The sequence below is a fragment of the Panthera pardus genome, unplaced genomic scaffold, assembly GCF_024362965.1.
Source record: "Panthera pardus isolate Hobbes unplaced genomic scaffold, ASM2436296v1 HiC_scaffold_17, whole genome shotgun sequence".
Classification (NCBI taxonomy): domain Eukaryota; kingdom Metazoa; phylum Chordata; class Mammalia; order Carnivora; family Felidae; genus Panthera; species Panthera pardus.
In genome coordinates, this window is record NW_026526732.1 from 53,143,255 (window position 1) to 53,158,357 (window position 15,103).

A 15,103-nucleotide genomic window follows, 5' to 3' on the forward strand; every position below is an offset into this window, starting at 1 on the left:
TCATCACTCATACTTTCCCACGTCTTCTCAAGTCTTATAGTTTATTATATGCTATGTTTGGTGTATAAAAGAATCAATGGGACTGATAATGTTGTTATTCCCCCCCCCCACCCCCCACCCCCCATAAAGGTTCTCCCTTTATTCTGTCAGATGTATAATTTGAAGGGCTAGTCATCTTAATCCCATCAGGAATGGAATTAGATTGGGGCTGGATTCTGGTTTTAGTTAGACTCAGTTTGCCTCTGTCTTTTTTCTTCAGGTGTGGCTCACCTGGACTTCTGATTGACAACTTGGCAAGTCTCTCTCCTTCACCCCTTAAACACTATGGGAGAATCATAGTGTTTATGATTTTAGAGATTTTAATTTAGCTCATTAGCCTCCTACTTCAATGCAGCTTCAAAATCTGGCAAATGTCTTGAGAGGGAGAACTAGCCAAGTATATCATGCTAGCTTTCTGTCTCTGGTGGGACTTTGTCTCTTAATCATTGTGGACAGAGTTAACTCTGCCCTTCCAATCCAGTTTCCTTTGTGAGTGTGGCCTCCTGAGGTTTTTGACTGATAGCCTGGCTTTTCTCTTTCTCTTCATCCCTGGCATTCTGTCCTTCAAAGGTTTTGAGCTTAGTCCCCCACAACATCAAGTTCAATATCTGGCGAAAACTTGAGGGAGAGATCTGTCATGTTTGACACAGTCCCTGTTTCCAGAAGGAATTTACCTCCTAAGCACCAAAAAATTGAAGATTTTTCTGGGCCAGTTCTCTAGGCTCTTTTATACTCTAACGTTCAGCAAATATCCATGGTATATTTCCAACTTCTTTAGATTCAAATCTGGTATGTTTGCACCCAAGGTCTTCAAAAACTCACCTGGCTTCTCTTTGTCCCAGTAGAGTCTCTGTGCCAAAAACAGAGTCAATATGACCAGAATTGGTAAATTATTTAAGGAATAAAACATCCAGGGATTGTCAGCTCACTCATGAGAGCTCTTCCTTTTCTAGAAATTTAGTTCATCTAGGCTTTGTTGTGTCCATGACTTTCCAATGACTTTACACATATAATTTCATAATTTATCTGTTTCAGTGGACGCCTCGTCTTTCTACTAAATCCTACCTAAAGTAGAAGTCTCAATAGTTCCTTGAGAAGTACCACACATAATGTATTCTGATATTTTCTACTCTATTTCATTAAAAAATGGGGGCATCTGGATTGCTCAGTTGGTTAAGCATCTGACTCTTGGTCTCAGTTCAGGTCATGATCTCATGGTACGTGAGTTCAAGCATTGCATCAGGCTCTGCTCTGACGGGGCAGAGCCTGCTTGGGATTCTCTCTCCCCTCTCTCACTGCTCCTACCCTGTTCACACACACACACACACTCTCTCTCTCTTGAATTAAATAAACTTTTAAAAAATTTAAAAAATAAAAACAAACTTCTGGTCACAATTCGCTACTAATCAATGTCAGGATCCACTAATGAATCACAGCTTCCATCCTGAGAAAAGCTGGTCTAACAAGTGTCTGGGAAAAACCAAGGTGTCTGGCTGTTTGGAAGAGGAGGTTCATGAAAGGGATATGGATTAAATGAACCTAATCCTCTTAATATTTACAAATTCTTGAAGTATGGAATTCTACCTGTATTTTTTCCTTGAGTCTGACAAAGTCAGACTCAACTTCTCACTGAAAGGCTTGGCAAATTTAATTTTGTTCTACCCCTTCTCTCTTTTTCCTCAATCAAAATCAAATTTTTGTGATTTGTCTTAGTCATTAGTATTATAATCCCATTAATCCAAAGTTTCTATTATTTTGTCCACAGAGATATGGCAATTTCTTTTTAAAAAAACCGACTCTCCAAACTACCCCCTTAAACTTGGGCTTTTCCCGCTGTATTGTTAGTTCTTTTCCTTTAAGTTATACTAACTACCTCAGTATTTGTTTGTGAACGGGTTTTCAACTACCAAGGACCAAAAGAAGCATGTGTTGAAGGAAAACTTGACACATTGCTCTGCTGCGTCAGTGTGTGTATACATCATAATCAGAAAATAAAACAACTTTAAAAGCCTTCTTTCCTCCTCAAAAAGGAAGGTACAGCTTTCTACAATAGTCTATTTACAATTATAAACTTTCTCTGTCCCTTGGGATACTATTAGAGACTAACAGGCCATAAGAGCTGTCATTTGAACACACTATATAAGGATATCTAATTCCAACAGACAAATTTACCATGAGAGAGGACAAAATATACACAATGAATAAAATTTGAAATTGTTTTTAAACGGTTTTAGAGCAAAGGGTAGAGACTTTGTGTTTTGCTTGAATGGTACAAGCGTTCTACAAATAAGCCTGAATTTGTGATGGAGAGAGAATGATTGCTTTTGACTTGCTTAGAGCTTAATGATCCCTGCAAGAAATCTAAAAAGTTCTGGGTGCATAACTTTTACTTTCTCTCCTCTCAAAAGAAAATAGGAAAGCATAAATAAATGAATAATCCAGGTAAAGATGTACAAAAGAGCTTTGTGCCCCAAAATAAGGTGTTAATAAATCTAAAGTTGTGCTTCTAGCTCAACCCACAATTTGACTGGAAAATTACTACAAAAATAGCCTTGTTTACAAGTTGACAAGATAAGTAATGAGATGCAAATTGACAGCAGAGAGAAAAATAGAAAGAAAACTTTAGTACCTTTAAACAAAACTTGAAGACTTCCTAAATATTTAGTATGAAAAACAGAAAAATTTAAGTAATCATGTTCCTAATGAGCATGCAGTTGGACAAATTAGACTGGTTTAATAATGCTGTTTTAGATGTCTCCTTTCTGATTTAATTACAGTGAGAATTAAAATGTTGTATACTCTTCTAACTTATGCAAGACAGGTTTGTTTTCTCATGGAAAGCCTAAATAATTATACTTTATAGATACTTTTCTAATTCCTAAATGAATATTAAACTGAGTTACTTATTTAATTAGTAATGTTTGGATATAAATTATATCTAAGCAAGTCATTTGTACAGAACAAAATAAATACTAGGTCAACAAACATAGTTTTTACATACACTTGCCTTTTATTTTTATATATTTTAAGTGACCATTAATTAGTAGGTTGAAAAGATATATATGAAAAACTGAGGTATGTTGGTATACATGTTCTTTTTTGAAAGAAATGTTTCAAATTGCCTGTAACCTTCTTTAGTCACTTAATCATATCTTTTATCCTCTGATAACTTTTTTTGATATGGCATTTCGCAAATTCAGAATAATAAACTATTACTATGTCTTCTATATAAAATTTTCTTTGGGGTTTCCCAAACAGTTGCTAGACAGCTCCAAAGTTTTGTTAATTTATCCTATAAAAGGAGGAATACTAAAAATCATTAGATATGTTTGGTATACTGCAGATTTTTATTAGCTCAAAACTATTGCAAAAATCATCCTGCTTATTGAGTCCTACATATGAAAAGAACTTGCACAGCAGTTCAGAGGAGCTTAAACTAAGTTAATTACATTTAAGTAAATGTATTACTATAAATATAAAATAAAGATACTTTTAGCAATTGTGTAACTTTCAGGTTGGCCAGAAGCATACTCATGTCTCTATACAAAGATTGGCACAGTAACGATTTTTTAAACTTTATTTATTTATTTTTAAAGTTTATTTGAGAGAGAGAGAGAGAGAGAGAGAGAGAGAGAGAGAGAGAGAATTTTAAGCAGAGTCTGTGCTGTCAGCATGGAGACCTACGTGAGGCTCAATCTCATGAACCATGAGATCATGACCTGAACCTAAATCAAGAGTCAGATGCATTAACTAACTGAGCCACCCAGGCACCCCCCAAATTGATTTTTTTAAAGGAATATTTTATTTGCAGTTGACAATCCTAAAAATATTTTGAGATAAAAGAACCTGGAGACTTTTTAATGCCTACTCAATCCATAAATTATCCTCTCAGGATAATAATTGACTAAATCCTTATAAAATGATTATGTGTCACTTCAGAAAAAAGATTCTACTCCCCACTATTCTAGTATTGTTGGCCTTTACAAAATTAACCTAAGCCATTGAGCCCTGTCATCCACGGACAGTTTCTGCTTTTTCATCAAGTCCCCATGATAAGATACAGAGCAAAAACGGAGTCTTCTGGAACAAACATGAAAAGAATGAAAGCCTCAGTAAACACCTTACCATACTCGTAATTGTTGACTCTATAGGGAGCGGACTCATGGAAACAGATTTTTCAGTGTAAACTGGTATCAGCATGACAAAAAGATACCTGTCAGACTATCAAAAGATAGAGTCAGGATTTCTAGGATTCTTTAAATCCAGAAGCAAATGACTTCAAGAAATTGAGTGCTTCACCTCAAATCAGAATAACAAGAATTTATCACCTAGGACTAAATGAGTTAATTCTGTGAATGCTTTCTTTCTAAGGGACATACATTATTTTGATCTATCTATTGGCTACACTTATATAAACTGGTAGAAACATTCCTTAAATGGTATTATGTTCCAACTGACCCTTCGGAATTACAGAAAAAAAAATATTTGGAAATACTTAACGGAATTTATAAGTAAGAGACTGGCAGGAAAACAAAAATAATGATTCTGGAGAAAATCATATATCAATGTACCACAAAATGGTAAAAATTGTTAAATATTATACAAAATGCCTTTACTAAGTTTCCTTCCTTTTCATAGCCATGTAGCTATTTAGCATAAGTTCAATCAAAACCTGTTCTCCTTATTACCAAGTAGTAATTGAAAAATTGCTTTACTGTCTGTGGCTATGCCTCAAATCCCATTAAAGTAGGTATGGCAAGCCCATTACTAAACAAGTTCCAAGCAACTTGACTGAGGTGAACTGAATGGCCCTTGGCTTCGGATTTCAGTATAAGAGCTTATGGGAGCAGTATCTTACATATAAAGGAATGACAGCCTTAAAGACTTTACAAAGTCTCCAAAGTTAATCCCTAAATTGTGGTATCACATGTCTCTAGTTTCACTAACCAGATTATAAAAAGGTCTCTGTGCATTAAGCATCACCTTTTGTCACATCCATATAATAAAACTGACCAAATAACACAAAATATCAAAGTAATGATACTGTATCATAAAATCAGTAGACAAATTTATGTGGTCAGAGCCATGCTTTAGGAGGAAATTTGGAGGCAAAATTTACATCTTAACCAGATTGGTAAGCAATGCACATCACATACCAGAGTAGAAAACAAAATGAAACAACAGTGTAAAGGGTCAACACAACATGTCTAAGTTGTGTAAACCTTTCACATTCCAAAGAAAGGTTTGGTCTTTACTCAACTCCCAGGAGATGACCTCTAAGGCCTTGGAATATCCTGCCTGATGATGTTTTTGTTTACCTAGGGACCGCAGGCCTCCCAGATAGTTCATGCTAACAATGTGATTTATGGTCCACTATGGCCTTAGGCCATGCAGTATCAGCTTGACCTACAGAGGGGCTGGAGACTGAAGGTTGGCCATATGAGCAGTCAGCCATGCTTGTGTGATCAGTCCATACTGAAAAACCTGAACACCAAGGCTTGGAGGAGCTTCCTTGCTTGGCAATATTGCAAGCATATCACCACACATCATTTTGAGGAGAATTAAGTGCTTGTCTGCATGATTTCACTGGAAGAGGACAACTGGAAGCTCATGCCTGGTGTTTCCTAGACTTTGTCCAATGTCCCCTTTCCAGTTGCTTATTTAAATCTGTATTCTCTTGCTGTAATAAACCAAAACTGTGAGTACAACAGCTTTTCTAAGTTCTGTGTGTTGTTTTAGTGAAATCATTGAACACAAAGGTGGTCTTGGGGAATCCCTGCAAACTTACTTTGCAACCTTGAGATAAAGTAACATCAGCAAACAATCACCCTGTCTAGTTCTTGCTCCTCAAGTAAATGAAATCTTGAGTCTTTCTTGTAAGTTACTCTCTAATTAAAACAACTATATCTCTGATTTTGGAAATGTCTGAAGATATGTGATGACCTTTTTGGATACGGCAATTATGTGAAAAAAGTGCTGTTTTCCACCTTAAAGACAGTGCATACAAACTTGGTGACCTTGGTAAGTTTGCAGGTATCTTTTTTCCTCTAAATGCTTGTCATATTTTTAATTTGTTAAGGCTGTCCTTCTAAAGCTTGGACTCCCTTGTAGATCTTCTTTGCATATGAACTCCTTTTCTTTTCTAAATGCTTTAGTCTCTAAGTGGCTTATGTTTTATTTCAGCAGCTGGAAGTTTGAATCAATAGCATTTTAGTAGACTCCTTAAGAGAAACTCTACTTTTTCTGGAACATTCATAGGAATGTTAGGAAGTTGCTCTGAGAATTTGAAATCACAGGCAAATATCCTACCCAAATACCAAAGGCACAGCCTTCCATCTACTTGAAACCTATGCTATAAAAGAACAAAAAGAAAAGTACTTTATCTGAAAATTTAGCTCAGTGCTCATATCATATGAGAGAATCAAGATACGTATTAACTGATATAAATTCTCAAGCAGATAAGTTATATACATAAAAATATAGAATAAGTTTTTAACATACCATTTAGTTTTGAGATTAAAGTAAAAGTAGAAATTCCATACCTAAAAATAACTTATTTTAACTCTGGTACTGAATTTCCCAGCTTTAAATTTGTTAGCTCAGTTTATTTTGGGAAAAGCAAAGATAATGATGCTTTTTATGTTGTGTTCAAGCATTCAATAGTTAAGATATTAATAGCATTATTCTCTCATATGTATTACATATTTTAGATTTGGCTGTCTCTGAAAAGATATTTTTAAGGTATTAAACATTTTTCTTTTGCTAGAAATTATAAACTATAAAACCAGAAATGTTCCATGGAATTCTCAGGAGTGTTTTTAAATTTAATTTTAAATGGGTTTCCTGTGTACCAATATGATTTATGTTTTAAATAACACATTTGTAAAGTTGAAAGGACCTACAGTGAAAAAAAGTGAAATACTTTCCAGTTCAGCAAGAAGATTCTGGACAACTGCTCTGTAAACATCAATCTTATATTTCAGACAAGAAATGATTCACATTCTGTACTAGTTCAGTAATAGATTTTTCTAAGAAATACAAGTCAATGTACATTTAACTTCAAAGAAAACTAACCAAAAAAATACCTTTCAATGATTTCTGAACTTATCCTAAAATTTACTTAATCAGGCCAACTAAAACTAGGTCAACAGTGTATTATTTTAGCTATGACTAGAAGGTCTATTCATTTTACAATCTTCCTTTTAAGATCTCTTTATTTAAGCAACTTTAATAATTTGTAATGAATAAACTTTTACAAGTAGGTAGAATCCCATTATAATGAACATCATTCCAGTGTTCACTTCCCTATAGCATTTCTCCCTATGTTCTAACCATAACCCAGAGCTGATATGGCTACAAAGAAATACATTGAAGAGGATATCAAAAGTCACAGAAATACAGCCTCTTAGTAGTACTTTATTTAATGAAGCTATTTTCCAGGTAAGGTTTCTTTTTTTTTAATTTTTTAATGTTTATTTATTTTGAGGGAGAGAGAGAGACAGAGTGCAAGCAGGGGAAGGGCAGAGAGAGACAGAGAGAGAGACAGACAGACAGACAGAATCTGAAGCAGGCTCTAGGCTCTGAGCTGTCGGCGTAGAGCCTGATGTGGGACTCGAACTCACAAACTGTGAGATCATCACCTGAGCCGAAGTTGGATGCTTAACCGACCGAGCCACCCAGGCGCCCCTCCAGGTAAGGTATTTATATATTTCACCCACTCACTCATTTAAAAATATTCTATCAGGTCTAACGCTCAGTAAAATGACATAACTTTAAAGAGCACCACACTGATAGTATATCAATTTTTAATTTTTTCAGTGCTGTTGTATGTTGATGTTCAGATTTGACATGCACACAGTTTTTCTCTCATAAATCTCATATCTTTATGAATTTAAAAACTACCCAGAGGTGCCTGGGTGGCTCAGTTGGCTAAGTGTCCGACTCTTGATTTCAGTTCAGATCATGATCTCATGGCTCTGCGTTGGGCATGGAACCTGCTTGGGATTCTCTCTCCCCCTCTTCCTCTGTCCCTCTCCCACATGTACATGCACACCCTATCTCTCAAAAAAATTTTAAAAGTTAAAAATTAAAAAAAAATTGAAATTAAAATTACACACACACACATGCACACACAAAACAAAATGTCTTAAGCACCTGCAGAACAAATTTCTTTCCTACCCATAGGACCCATGCTTTGCTAGACTGCACAGAAGCAGTGACTAGATAGAAACAATGGATGAAGAATAATGAGGTCATTTGTTAAGGGATTCACTTTGAATATATTTATTTGGGCCCACATTAGAAAAGTGACATTTCTCTAATATAGGTTGGTTAGTATTTGAAAAGAGTGTTCTATAGGCCAGTAAATGTAATGGTGTTAAAACAGGACATCTATCTGTAAAATATAGAAAACACATCTGTAATAGTATTTCTGGGATAAATAGTAGATTGCCACAAACCATAAGGGATATTTGGGAGTATTCCTAATTTAAACTGGCTGTCTTTCCTCCACATCGTTCAAATACATTCCTTTTAAAGATTTATTAAGAGCCAACTTCTTCTTCCTTAAATAACATTTAGGACTACATTTTAAATTATTATCCAGTACTCACAGAGTTTCACAAAAATATTGACGACCTTTTCTCTGTGTGTGATGTACCCTGATATTTTCAATGCTATTCTAATATCATTTAAAAAGTGTTCATAGTGACCCACTAAATGGATTTCACAATCCATTAGTAGGATAGGACCTGCAGTTTGAAAAACACTGACTTGGTCCAACCTATGGGGAAGCTGAAGTGTGAAGGAATTGAGTGGCTTAAATTCATAAGAAAAGTGAGTGGTAATCATTTGCATAATTCTGTGCAAGTCAAAAACTATTACTTTTCTGTTTTAGTCTCAGTCATTATTGCTTGATTTTTTTTTACCTTCTTTATTCTCTACTCCCTTATTTTACTTCAGTGTTTCATACCTATTTTTTCTACTCGTGTCTTGATACATAGTTATGTAGACAATACATCTTTGAAATTTATATTAAGTGAACTAGTATCTTCAATCAACAAGAATTAAGAATCCTAGTCCAATACTGCCATGAGGTGAAAAAGCAAATGAAAGCTATATATATCAAGAAAAAAAATGAAGAAATACAAATAGGCCAACTTTATCTATCAATAGATGAGAAATTTAGTAGACAAATATTTAAGCATCTTCTCTGGGATGGTCATTATACCTCTATGTCAACTATTGTTTTCTTCCTTCTGTTATATTTCTGTACAGTCTCCTCTATCAGACTTTAAGCAACGTGAAGAGAGAATTCATGTATAATGTGTCTTTGAATCTCCCATAGCATCTAGCACAGTATCCTGGAGATCAACAAATACTTGAGTAGAGATCAGTAACTACTTCCTGAATGAACATGTCCAACACACCAATACACAAATAAAGAACTACCTTTGTTCTCTAATCTCTTCCTCTTAGCATTATAAAATCAAAGAAAGCATGATTCTGAGTGCCTGTTGTCTGTACACCCAAACAAACAACAAAATACTGGAATATTTTAACCAATGATTATGTAAAACTTGGTCACATATCCTTGAAAGATGAAACAGCAGCACAATTGAACTGGTGTCTAAAACAGCAGTACCTGACCCATTATGCTTACTCTGATGAGACCATCAAAGAAGGTTAACTAAGTTTCATGACAAGCAATTATCAAATATTTATTGAGAGGTCTACTTATGGGCTAGGTATTGTGCCAAGTGCTGGGCTACAGTGGTAAGCAAGGCAGGATCATGCCCTTAGGGAGATTTCAGTCTATGGGAAAGACAAACAAATAAACGATAACAAGAAAGTATACTAAGTGCAAACAAAGGAGAAATACCAAGAAGAGGCAGCTGAGCCAGATTTGGGAGAAGCCGGGGGGGGGGGGGGGGGGGCGCGGGTATTAAGGGGAGATTTAAAGAGAGCTTCCTAGAGGAAGCAGTAAATTGAGACCTGAAGAATGAGGTAAGGCTAGACAAGCAATATCTATGCAGGAAAAATCTAGGCAGAGAGTACGATGGATAAATTCACCCTTATTTTAAAAGATTATTCCAGAAAAATGATTATGTCACAGAACTTTTTATCTTTAAAAAATTTTTCAAATTTTATTTAAATCCAGGTTGGTTAACATATAGTGTAATAATGATTTCAGGAGTAGAATTCAGTGATTCGTCACTTACGTATCTTTTTTGACAGCTAACTCATAATTCCCAACGTTCCTCCTCCAAGCACATTGGATTCAGTCTCCCAACACTGCGGACTGCTGAACTGGTCATTAACAAGACCTATATTGTCACAAAACTGCTTTAGAGCATTAAGTAACAATTTGCTTCTCTATTATTTTCTGCTGAAACTATCAAAGCACATAGGTACACAATGAACCATACATACATAGTAAAAAAATAAACTTCTTCATAGTAAAAGATAAACTTCTATTTCTTTAAAAAATAAACCCCTGAATTGGGGTGTGCTAATTTATAGTTCTAATAATTGCCTATGGCATCTAGCAGGATCTTGCACCAAATGAGAATTCAATGACTCTATACCAATAAGGAGAACACTCCCAAAAATTCTACCAGGAAAAAAAAAATCCACCTGATTCTTCAAATGATTCACAACTACAATAAAAAAAAAAAAAAACAAAAAAAACCAAAAAAAACCTCTGACCTAGACAATATTTTAAAACTTTAAACTTTACAATTTTGTTATGACTAATTCTCCTTACATAACAAAATATGAAAAAGGAATTAAAGAAGTTACATGAAAATAAGCATATAGATTGTGAAGAAAAAGGCTGAAGCATTGGCCAAGTATATTCAATTACCAAGAAGTAAATTTAGTTTTACATCAATGACAGCCAATATAATTTTATCTTCATTTCATCAAAAGGTGCCATGGAACCCATAATGAGTTTTTTTTTTCCCCCTCACAGATGCTATTATGCCGTAGAGAGTTTTGTCTTATTATACATCTGGGAGTCAGCTTAGTTATCTAAACTTCACATACAATTAAATGTTCTCAGTGCAGACAGCTTTAGTTACAGCTGAATAGAGTTCCAGGAAACCCCATTAGGAGTTTCACTATTTACTCTACACCAACAATGGCAGCTGGCACATTTTTGGCCACGGTGAGCAGTCCTTCCACTGTGCATAACCAACTAGACTTTCCCCCTTAGTTTGATTCTCACCACATTGCAATCAAATTTTAATTTAATTTTTTGATGTCCTGTTACAGACTAAGACTACTCCTTTATAGTTAAAAGTTGTAATTTTTTAGTTGTATTGTTATATTTTTTTAAATATTTTTTTTTTTTTACATTTTATTTATTTTTGATAGAGAGAGACAGAGCACAAGTGGGGGAGGGGCAGAGAGAGACGGAGACACAGAATCTGAAGCAGGCTCCAGGCTCGGAGCTGTCAGCACAGAGACCAACGTGGGGCTCGAACTCACAAACCGCGAGATCATGACCTGAGCCAAGTCGGAAGTTTAACCGACTGAGCCACCCAGGCGCCCCTGTATAGTTGTATTTTTAAAGTAAAAAGTCTATATAAAAATCTCAAAAACAACTTTTTTTTTGAGAGAGAGAGAGAGAGAGAGAGAATGTGCACTAGTGTGCATGAGCAGCTGAAAAGCAAAGGGAGAGAGAGAGAATCTTAAGCAGGCCCCACCCTGGGGCTTGATGTCATGACCCTGAGATCATGACATGGGCCAAAATCAAGAGTTGGATGCTTAACTGACTGAGCCACCCAGGCATCCCTCAAAAACAACTTTTAAGTACACCACCACCACTAGCTAGCTCCCTATTTTAAGTATCTCCTTTTATCTTATACTGCTGAAAAATGAGCATGTCCCTTCAACCCCTCTATATTCAGCTAATACCCAATAAAAATGGCTAGGCTGCCAATGACCCATACAAGTACAGTTAACTCAAGATTCCAGGAACTGCTATTTCCAGAATTAGAATATTCACAATACCTGCTGTTTTAAACACTCACTTTCTAGTTTCACAGTTTCATCGAAGTTGAGACCTGTCTTGGCTAGACAGTTCCAATTTCATTTTTTTCAATTTCTGATTAAATAAAAAACAAACAAACCTGTTTTTCACTTAAGTGAACAAAATCCACGATATCCTACCGAGTCTCTGCTAGGCAGAGCGCAGCTGCAGGGTTGCCATGGCAACTCTTGTACACTGGCCACAGATTGCCCTTGTCCAAGAAGGAAATCATTTGCTCCACCCCTGAGGAGTCAAAGGCTCTGGTAAGCCGCAGTCTGTGAGCAGGACACATTTCTAGTTCAGTAGCTGTGACGGAGCAACAAGAGACAATTCTTTAGTGTTTCTCCATAATGTCACCCAACAACCAAAACAGATTCCAAATCAAGTTGCCATGTGTGATTATGTATTTCTACACCATGGTAAGATTATATTCTTTACCCACTCTCACTAGAAACCTGAGCTAGGGAATAAGCCAGAACAATTTCCTCTCAGACACAGAAAAGAAGAAGAAAAAAAAAACCCAAGTAATTAGAATATTCCCACTTTTACAAAGAATACGTTTTGGCTCTCGCTTTCAGGCTTTAACACATGCAAACTCAGGTTGTCTGACAATTTTTGGTGGGGCAGGGCAGTCAGATTTAACATTTATTGAGTTTTTACTCAATGCCAACCCTCTGCTGGGTGGTTTCTATGACACGTTACTTCCATTTATTCCTCACAACAACGGTGTGAGTTAGGTAGCAATACAATCCCTACTTTACAAATAAGAAATGGAGGCCCTGAAAAGTTATTTGATTGTTCAAACTACTAAATGGTGGAGTCACAATTTGAACCCAAGTCTTCTAATTCTGAAATCTTATGGTTTTTCTTCTATGCTACATTGATTTTCCAAGAAAATTCTCAATTCTTAACTAAAATATTCAAGTGTTCCTAGAATGACTTTGTTTTAGTTTTACCAATACAGTTTCACAAGTGATGACTTCACTACTGACAATCTAAGTGTAGTCAGCCACTTTCCTAAGTGCATGGAAAACAAAGACACAGAAAGAGACAGGGCTGCATTACGGCCCTGGTGAGTTTTTTGCTAAGTTTAAACTACAGCACTCACATTCTCAAGGAGGAAAGGCAAAGTTGAAAAGTAGGTAAGGTGATGAAAATGAATTTAGATGAAGCACTCTGTGGAACGTCTCTGGGGCTGAAGAAGCTGCAGAGGGAGAGGGAATAAGAGTGGGTGAAGGACACATGCAGTATTTAAACCAGAGACAACCTTTCATCTCCATCATTAGTCACTTTCAAGGATAATTTCAAGTATCCATCTGCCCATTTTCAGTCATTTTTGCACTTCAGGTTTGGAAAGTTCTTCTAACTTAGCACCTCTGCTCTCAGTGAGAATGAATCAGTTTTCTTCTTCCCTCACCAGAGATCTACAATTACCACCTTCCCCCCGCCCCCGCCACACACACACACTTTTAGGGAATTTCTTAGGAGGACTGTCTTTAACATAATTGCTTTTCCTAGCTCCCCAAGATCTTGACCTGAAAATTCTTTCATACCTATAGCTTGATCATTCCCCCAGCTGTAGATAAATGTACCATCAATTCTGACCCTTTGGAATCACCATCTCTTAAACTGCTACCCTAGCTTCTGAGTTTCTCCTTTCTATTATGCCTTTTCTGTCAGTCTTCTATTTCTACTTCAGCTGATGACTTCAGTTCTCTAGTTGGCCCAAAGGATTTCAGTGAAAAAAACAAAAAAGTTCAAGAGTCATAATAGTTTCCATAGGTTTCTGGAAAGATAGGTCAACAAGTGTAAATTTATTATAAAGCATACATATACAAAGACATTGCTTATGACATCACTGACTTAAAAATATATAAAAAAAAGATCATATTTCTCTGAATTGTTACTGGATAAGGTAATAAAACATCCAATTTCATTTTCCTGTACTTTCCTATAAAAGTGGGTCCTGGAAATTTACATTCTCAATTTATACTGATGAATATTATACATAATGCAAAGACTAAAACTCATCAAAAGTTTTAGTGATAAAGGAATAAGATAAATAGATCACTGGTGTTAAAAAGCAGCACTGGATTTGTAAAAGAGAATAGTAATTGCAGAAAACGGCTTCTGCAGTTAAGTTATTGACATCTAAAAATTAAGTAACCATGAGTTCCTATTTATAATTGTCACATAAAAACTTGGGCTAAAGGCTTCTTTACAGGGCTCTTCCATTTACAAAAAAGAAAAACATTTCATAGCTCATAAAATAAGATAGGGAAGAAGCACCAGGAAAGGTAAAAGACCTTTCCTTACTCTGTTCATTTTATATTGGTTCTTAAGGTTATAAGCCTACTAAATAAAAAAGTGGAATGGTACTTGTATCTCAAATTTCACTTAATTTTAAATACCATCAATCCAGTATAATTTCTTAGATTTAGCTTAAGAGGTCTGCAAAATGAGCAATGTGTCTAAAACATGGAGAGATTAGGTATTTCAGTCAGAGAAACAAAAACGCAGTCATTTATTATTTGGGACTCTTAGGAGGTTGTTACGCATTAATTTAAAAATATTACAACTTGACACTTTATAAGGACTAGAAACATAATTCAAAATTTCATAAGGTATATTAAATTAAAACCACTTTAGACAATTCAAGATCTCATTGACAAGAGTTCATGTAAGGTGATAGTTTTACTATTGTGTTATTACTGTTCCCACATGATATCATCTCTTCGCAATTTCATTTGAAGATTATGGACTCGTACTGGATGAAAGTTGCTGTTCTTCTGAAGAGAGTTAGTTAGCAAACATTTTCTGGGGCTATTTTTTATGTTCTTTGATCCTTTAGGGCTGCTATCTTCTCGCTGAATACCTGAAGCTTCACTCATCTTTGAGTTTTGAATTTTTTGCTGCAGTTTACGGACCTGGAGAGAAAAAAATCTAACATTTTAGTAAAAAAAGATATAAAAAATATACCCTAAAATGGATTGGATTGACGGTTTAAAGGTTACATGAAATTAAAAACTT

The 15,103-nt window shown here is 35.5% G+C and overlaps 2 protein-coding genes across 9 annotated transcripts in view; both read right to left on the bottom strand.

Moving 5' to 3' along the window:
* Window positions 1–13,746, bottom strand: part of CCDC162P (uncharacterized) — a 176,946-nt gene extending 163,200 nt beyond the window's left edge. For 4 of the 5 annotated variants that reach the window (XM_053904591.1, XM_053904590.1, XM_053904589.1 and 1 more), the window contains exons 1-2: window positions 13,182–13,746; window positions 12,214–12,379 (exon numbers count right to left, since the gene is read on the bottom strand). The gene's annotated coding sequence lies outside the window, so the exon portion shown is untranslated. Of the gene's footprint in view, window positions 1–861; window positions 1,351–12,213; window positions 12,380–13,181 lie in introns of those variants that run through there. The other variant, XM_053904588.1, reaches the window with a different exon arrangement.
* Window positions 13,747–13,852: 106 nt separating this feature from the next.
* Window positions 13,853–15,103, bottom strand: part of CEP57L1 (centrosomal protein 57 like 1) — a 72,190-nt gene continuing 70,939 nt past the window's right edge. For all 4 annotated transcript variants that reach the window (XM_053904593.1, XM_019443037.2, XM_053904594.1 and 1 more), the window contains one exon: window positions 13,853–15,000. In XM_053904593.1, the coding sequence (XP_053760568.1) occupies window positions 14,782–15,000 (219 nt within the window). In that variant the 3' untranslated portion in view covers window positions 13,853–14,781. The remainder of the gene's footprint in view (window positions 15,001–15,103) is intronic.